At 45.5% G+C, this 7722-nt stretch overlaps 1 protein-coding gene across 1 annotated transcript in view; it reads left to right on the top strand.

Moving 5' to 3' along the window:
- Nucleotides 1-2092: 2092 nt before the first annotated feature.
- Nucleotides 2093-7722, top strand: part of ZNF774 (zinc finger protein 774) — a 12194-nt gene continuing 6564 nt past the window's right edge. Inside the window, exons 1-2 of the mRNA XM_017854988.1 lie at nt 2093-2259; nt 4538-4660. Coding sequence (XP_017710477.1) covers nt 4557-4660 — 104 coding nt within the window. The 5' untranslated portion in view covers nt 2093-2259; nt 4538-4556. The remainder of the gene's footprint in view (nt 2260-4537; nt 4661-7722) is intronic.

Genomic DNA, 7722 nt, shown 5'->3' with positions numbered 1-7722 from the left:
AAAAAAAAAAAAAAAAAAAAAAAAAATCAGTTCTGGCCGGGTGCGATGGCTCACGCCTGTAACCGCAGCACTTTGGGAGGCCGAGGAAGGCCTGAGGTCAGGAGTTCGAGACCAGCCTTGCCAACATGGTGAAAACCCGTCTCTACTAAAGATACAAAAAATTAGCCGGCGTGGTGGTGCACGCCTGTAATCCTAGCTACTTGGGAGGCTGAGGCAGGAGAATTGCTTGAACCCAGGAGGCGGAGGTTGCAGTGAGCTGCAGTCGCGCCATTGTACTCCAGCCTGGGCGACAGGGCAAGACTCAGTCTCAAAAAATAAAATAAAATAAATAAAATAAAATAAATTCAGTTCTATTAACTGCTGAAGTCTTTCTCTGTTTTCATGCTCCTTGAAGTCCTTTCACAGTTTTTCCTCACTCCTCTATGCCTCCTCTCGGCCACGCCCTTTAGCACCCAACCCCCAAGAGGTCATGATCGTCTCTTCAGGTGGCCATTGCGGGTACATGATTGGTTTCCTGCACTGACTGCTCTTGTCATGAGACCAAACTTCCTTTCTGTCACTCCCCACACACCTGATCATTGTGAACAAACCGCTGCGAGAACAAGGTAAGGCAGAAGAAACAGAAGCTGGAGAGAGTGACAGGAGATAGCCACCAGCCAGATTCTGTGACTCTTCATTCATCTCCCCACTCCAGTCCCAGATTGAAGAGTAATCTTCATGATCTCCCTGATGGCAAAATGCTAGAAAGACTTACCGAGGGGCCTGAAGATGCCTTCAGTTCTCCAGGTCCTGAACTCTGTTCCAGTTACAGAAGGCCTGGCAATCCCTAGGTTTCCTGGGCATTCCTTTGTTACTGAGCTCCTCTGGGATTTCCATTTTCCTCATTTTCATCTGACTAAATCTAACTACATCTAACTACCTCTGCTAACTAGATATTTGTTCACAGTCGACAGAGTTTCTGAAAATGCAATGTAGTTATCTTGCAGATGACTACAATTGTAGCAAAATAACGAAGATGCAACTGGCTATATGAAAAAAAAGACAAAATATTACTTAGGATTTTGATACCTTTTATGGTTTATCTCCCATTTTGGCCTGTGAACTTCATGAAGGTAATGGTTATGTATGATTCCCGAGTAACCACAGTTCCCAGGAGGATCTTGAGTATAGAATGTTCCCAATAAATATCCACTGGGAAATGCACCCTATTTTTGTTGAAGGAATGGTGGAATTAGCATCAAAGGGATCTTCAACATTAACTCTATGGCTGGCAATTCTAAGCGTTTTATAGTACATCACAAAATGTTCTTTCTTTTTCTAAATTGCACTGAATCAACAAACGGAGTAGACAGGCACATTTTCTTCACTTTAAGGAAAGACGTTATTATTTTTTAGCTAGGGGCCGACCCAAAGTGACCACTGGCTTTCACATGAGACTCAGGAGCCTCCCCAGTTTGAAGCCCAATATCACATTTCCCAGAATACTTGATGCCCTCGCCCGCCTCCTCTGGCTATCAACCAGACGGAAAGGGGATGCGCCTGGGAGTTTGATGCCAAGGGAAGGATGCGGAATGTCTGTTTTCTCCTAAGGGCTTCTGCTGGGCCTTTCTTATGTCCAGTTTGAGTTGGTCTGGGACCCGGTCTCCGCAAACGCCCTGCAGGCTCCGGTCGCCGGGGATGAGGTGGAAGACTGAGCAGAAGAGAGGCTGCAAAGGCCAGAGGGCTGAGCTGCTCTGCGCTGGGGAGGGGCGAGGTGCCAGAGCGCGGGAGACCTCACGGTGGGCACCAGGCTGCTCCGCGGTAGGTGGGTGAGGCCAGGAGATTCACATCAGCAGATGCCACAGTGAGGGTACAGCATTTAGATCCCTCGGCTCCAAACAGGCGGTTCCTGGGGGCCGGTAGCTGGGGAATTGGGTTTACCATTTTTCAACGCTTGGAACTGGACATCCACGGCTCCGAGTCCTTTGAGGTCTTGCTCGGGACTACGTTTCCCAGAAGGGTAGGCGGTAATTGATAGCTCTGACAGCCTATGGACAGAGAAAAATTCTAGCCATGGAAACTGAAAAGCCAATAGCAAGAGGACAGGGGCGGTACTTTCCGGCTGCGAGCTGTCGAAGCCGGAGTCACACCTGTGTCCCCACAGCCCTGTCACGAATCCCAGTCGGGTTCTGGGAGGGACCGCCTCGGGGTTGCGGGCCGGGTGCGGCTCGGCGGTGGAGGACTCACTTCCTGCTCCATCCCCGGCTGGGCCCTGGGGCGGTGAGTGATCCAAGGAGGGAGACGGCGGCAGCAGCAGCGCGCTGCTGAGGGGCGTGGAGGGGGCTCGCCGCCACCCAGACGTTTTCTCAGTGGGGTTCCCGCGCTGGCCTTTGGGAGCCCCCGGGGCTTGCTGGGGTGTGGGAGAGGTAGCTGTGGTCTCTATACCGTCGTCGAGATTAGTCATTCTCTTAATCAGTTTTCTTGCTTCTCGATGGTGGACCCCGGGTTTCAGCTGATCTGCTACCCTCTGACCACCGCACCCTGGTTAGGGCCCCAGCACCGAGAAGAAGAACGGGGTTCAGCCCCAAGCGTGCAGTCATGTTCCTATTAATAAACCCGGTGAACGCACTGGAGCTTCTCACAGTGGCACTTAGTCACAGCCCCTCAGAGCTGTGGGGCCTTTGAGGTCACCTGCGCATGGGGAAAGGGACGGGCTGGGAAACAGGGTTTCTATAACCGTGGCTAAGAAGTCTCCAGCAAGGGGGCCCTGCAGCTGTGTTTTGTAATGAATGTAGAAATAAAATTATACTAAAACTCTTTTTTTTTTTTTCCTTTTCTTCTTCTACTTTTTTTTTTTTTTTTAGAAGGGATTTCGCTCTTGTTGCCCAGGCTGGAATGCAACGGTGCTATCTCCGTTCACTGTAGTCCCAGCCTCCCAGGTTCAAGTGATTCTCCTGCCGCAGCCTCTCGAGTAGTTGGTATTACAGGTGTGCGCCACCACACCCGGCTAATTTTGTATTCTTAGTAGAGACAGGGTTTCACCATGTTGGCCAGGTTGATCTCGAACTCCTGACCCCAGGTGATCTGCCCATCTCGTCCTCCCAAAGTGCTGGAATTACAGTCATGAGCCACAGCACCCGACCAATACTCAAAACTGTTATTACCATTTTTACTTTCTAATTACATTATTGTTGTTTGTTAAAGTTTTAAACCAGAGCGATGGCTTTTAGATCCTTAAAAACTCAATACTTTATAAATGACCAATAATAATGTCTGTAAATACATAAATATTTCCCCCAAAAGTGTGTGTGTGTGTGTGTGTGTGTGTGTGTGTGTGTGTCTGTGTGTCTGTGTCTGTATCTGTGTTCCAGTAGTAAATAGGTGCTTTGTAGTGAGACAAAAGATGTGAAAGAGTAAAACTTCTTCACCCTAGTCTGATCCTTCCTCCCCTGAAATGCAATACTCTTTGTAGTGGGTGGTCATGCTGGCTGCAATTTTTTTTTTTTTTTTTTTTTTTTAAGGGAGAGACAGGGGCTCACTCTGTTGCTAGGCTGGAGTGCATGGAGTGCAGTGGCGCCATCATAGCTCACTGCAGCCTTGAACCCCTGGGCTGAAGTGATCCTCCCACCTCAGCCTCCTGAGTAGCTGGGACCACAAGTGCATGCCACCATGCCTGGCTGATTTTTAAAAGTTCTTTGTAGAGAAATGGGTCTCAATATGTTGCTGAGGCTGGTGTATTGGAAACTTTTTAAGGGAAAAAACATTATCTTAATTTCTTTGTGACTCCTATGCCTGGCAACATATTGATTGTTGAATAAATTACTGATCCATCCAGTAGTTGACTCTGACTATCCTCCAAAAAGTAATGTTTTTCATGATATTGCTGTCAATTTATTAATATATTAATGATTGGTTTCAGCCCCTAAGAGTTATGTTTTGTGCTTATCCCCATTGACTTTAACTTATTTTTACAACCTATCCATGTCTTTTGGAAAAAAAAAACATGGCTTTTCGGTCTTATTTCTGACTCCATTAAGATCTTGAAATAGAATGGTATCCAACACAGTTCCCTTTGGGGTTCTGCATAATCTATCCCTTGAGGTTGACCCCAAATCTGCAAGCCAAGAAGTCGGCTGTTCTCATAACTAATATGAGTATAGTTAAGTCCACAATTTCCTTGTTTGCTGAGGAAAATGAAGTTGGGGAGAATCAAAACTTTCCAGAAATCAAATTGTACCTACCAACTCTCTCCTTTGTTTACCTTGTTCATCGTGGACAATTTTTTCCTCAAAAAGTTAATGTATCTAAAAGACTGGGTTCTGTCAATGAGTTTGGGAGGCCTAGGCCTCTCTTAGTAATGGGAAAGTTGGCTAGGAGAAGACGTATGTAAAAACAGACTAAGAAAAGCAACCCTCTGTAGTTGACAGAATTTACCTCAGGACCATTCTGATCAGGTGTAGGGGGTTGTTTGTGTACACTGATGGCCATTTTTTGGCTTTCAGATAATGGTGAGAATACCTAGGGAGCTACTGATGCATATTGATGTCTCTTGCTTTAGGAACTGATGACCCTTGATAATGTGGCTGGGGACTTCAGGGAAGAGTGGGTTGCCTGGACACTGCTTAGAGAATCCTCTTCAGGAATGCCACCCAGCACAGTTAGAAGAATGGGTTTTCAAAGGGTAAGAATGCTACTCTCCTTTATTTTATTTATTTATCTTGTTTTTTAGAGATGGGGTCTCGCTCTGTCATCCAGGCTGGAGTGCAGTGGCGTGATCTCGATTCACTGCAACCCTTGCCTCCTGGGCTCAAGCAATTCTCCCACCTCAACCTCCTGAGTAGCTGGGATCACAGGCATGTGCCACCATGCCCAGCTAATTTTTGGTGTTTTTAGTAGAGACAGGATTTTCCTATGTTGGCCAGGCTGATCTCAAACTCCTGAGCTCAAGCAATCCACTGCTTCTGCCTTCCAAAGTGCTGGGATTATGGGTGCCACCATGCCTGGCCACTATTCTCCTTTAATTTGAGACTTAGATAAAGGGCCCAGGTCTGAATAGTCTCTGGTATGTTGGTGTCTTAGAGCTCCAGACCTCTGTAAGATTAATTGTTGCCTCCTTGGCAGAAAAAGAATTACGTCTTTATGCATTTTATGGTTTGTAAACATCTTTGCTATTTATTGTCTTTTAATATCTCATCATAACTTTTGATATATGTATTACTATCCCCCTTTTCCAGCCTGGGTTGTCTCTCACCTCTGCCACTTAACTTTTGAGACTTTTGAGGTCTTTGTGGAAAAGGAGGTAATTTTTTCTGTCACTTAAAAACAGGCTGGGCGCAGTGGCTCACACCTATAATCCCAGCACTTTGGTAGGCCGAGGTGGGTGGATCACAAGGTCAGGAGTTCAAGACCAGCCTGGCCAACATGATGAAACCCCGTCTCTACTAAAAATATATAAATCAGCTGGGTGTGGTAGCAGGTGCCTGTAATCCCAGTTACTCTGGAGGCTGAGCAGGAGAATTGCTTGAACCTGGGAGGCGGAGGTTGCAGTCAGCCGAGACCGCACCATTGCACTCCAGTCTGGGCAATAGAGCAAGACTCTGTCTCAAAAAAACAAACAAACCAACCAAATACCTCCAATTACTCTTTCTCAGATATCCTGGCTACCCTTCCTCCTGCTTTACTCCTTTTTTTTTTTTTTTTTGTGGCAGAGTCTCGCTCTGTCACCCAGGCTGTAGTGCTGTGGTGCGATCTCGGCTCACTGCAACCTCTGCCTCCTGGGTTCAAGTGATTCCTGGATAATTTTTTTGTATTTTTAGTAGAGATGGGTTATCTCCATGTGGGCCAGGTTGGTCTCAAACTCCTGACCTCAAGCGATCCGCTCACTTCGGCCTCCCAAAGTGCTGGGATTACAGGAGAGAGCCACCGCACTCTAATTTTTGTATTTTTAGTAGAGTCGAGGTTGCAACATGTTGGCCAGGCGGGTCTTGAACTCCTGACCTCAAGTGATCCACTGGCCTTGGCCTCCCAAAGTGCTGGGATTAGAGGCGTGAGCCACTGCACCTGGCCTACTTCATCTATTATACAAGTAACGTATACTCATTAAAGAAAAAGACAAGCAAAATGAAAACAAACATCATCCCTAATCCCACCACTGAAGAGTTACTATCCTACCAGCATTTTTCTAAGCATGTATACAATTTTAAAACAAGCACAAAAGGATAATATTGGTATTATACTGTACATTCAGCTGCACATTCTTTCTTCCATGTTGTATCATGAATATATTTTGACAACAATAAATATCTTTCTTTACATCACTTAAAATAACCACCTAGTATTTTGTTTTATGGAATACAATATTATTTTGTTGTTGAAGTCAAACATTAGATTGAACCATATATCTGACCTTTTTTTAACCTATAAAAATAGCAATTGCCTGAGCTACTTGGGAGGCTGAGGCAGGAGGATCCCTTGAGCACAGGAGTTCCAGGCTGCAGTGAGCTATATAATTATTCCTTTGTTGTGGCACATTTAGGTCATTTCTAAATTTTCACCAGGTTGTGTTAAACCTCTTTTAACTCATTTTTTAAAAGTGTTTTTCGAGACCATCCTGGCTAACACGGTGAAACCCCGTCTCTAAAAACTACAAAAAACTAGCCGGGCAACGTGGCGGCGCCTGTAGTCCCAGCTACCCGGGAGGCTGACGCAGGAGAATGGCGTGAACCCGGAAGGCGGAGCTTGCAGGGAGCTGAGATCCGGCCACAGCACTCCAGCCTGGGTGACAGAGCGAGACTCCGTCTCAAAAAAATAAATAAATAAATAAATAAAATAAAATAAGATAAAATGTTTTTTATTGAAGTATAATTTTATCATTTCCTTAGAATTCTCAGAATTAGAATTGGTAGGTCAAAGAACAGATACATTTCTAAGGTATTTAATACTTTGCAAAATGCCTTCCAAGAAGATCGAATCAATTGATTTATTCCCACAAACATTATATGAAAGTATCCATTTCTCTATATTCTACCTTTCACAGTGGGTATTATAATTTAAATAGTCTGGGGCTGGGTGTGGTGGTTCATGCCTATAATCCCAGCATTTTGGGAGGTTGAGGCAGGAGGATCACTTGAGCTCTGGAGTTCAAGACTAGCCTGGGCAACATAATGTCTCTACAAAAGTTACATTAACCAGGTGTAGGGGCTTGTGCCTGTGGTCCCAACTACTTGGGAGGCTGAAGTGAGAGAATCGCTTGAACCAGGAGCGCGAGGATGCAGTGAACTGTGATTGTACCAGTGCTCTCCAGCCTGGGTAACAAAGCAAGAGCCTGTCTCAAAAACGAACATGCATACAAAACACAAAAAAAGAGTCTGGGAAAAATAGCAATGATAGTTAACATTTATTGAAGTCTTTTTTTTTTTGGAGATGGAGTCTGTGTCGCCCAGGCTAGAATGCAGTGGTGCAATCTCAGCTCACTGCAACCTCCGCCTCCCAGGCTCAAGCAATTCCCATGCCTCAGCCTCCCAAGTAGATGAGATTACAGGTGTGCACTACCACATGTGGCTAATTTTTGTATTTTTAGTAGAGACAGGGTTTCTCCGTGTTGGCCAGGCTGGTCTTGAACTCCTAGCCTCAAGTGATCTACCTGCCTTGGCCTCCCAAAGTGCTGGGATTACAGGTGTGAGCTACTGCACCTGGCCAATGGATCTTATTGTTATCCCTTTTTTTTTTTTTTTTTTTTTTTTT

Source organism: Rhinopithecus bieti, unplaced genomic scaffold (genome assembly GCF_001698545.2).
Source record: "Rhinopithecus bieti isolate Rb0 unplaced genomic scaffold, ASM169854v2 scaffold_39857, whole genome shotgun sequence".
Classification (NCBI taxonomy): domain Eukaryota; kingdom Metazoa; phylum Chordata; class Mammalia; order Primates; family Cercopithecidae; genus Rhinopithecus; species Rhinopithecus bieti.
The sequence above is the reverse complement of the archived record's forward strand: the minus strand, read 5'-3'. Positions and strand labels throughout refer to the sequence as shown.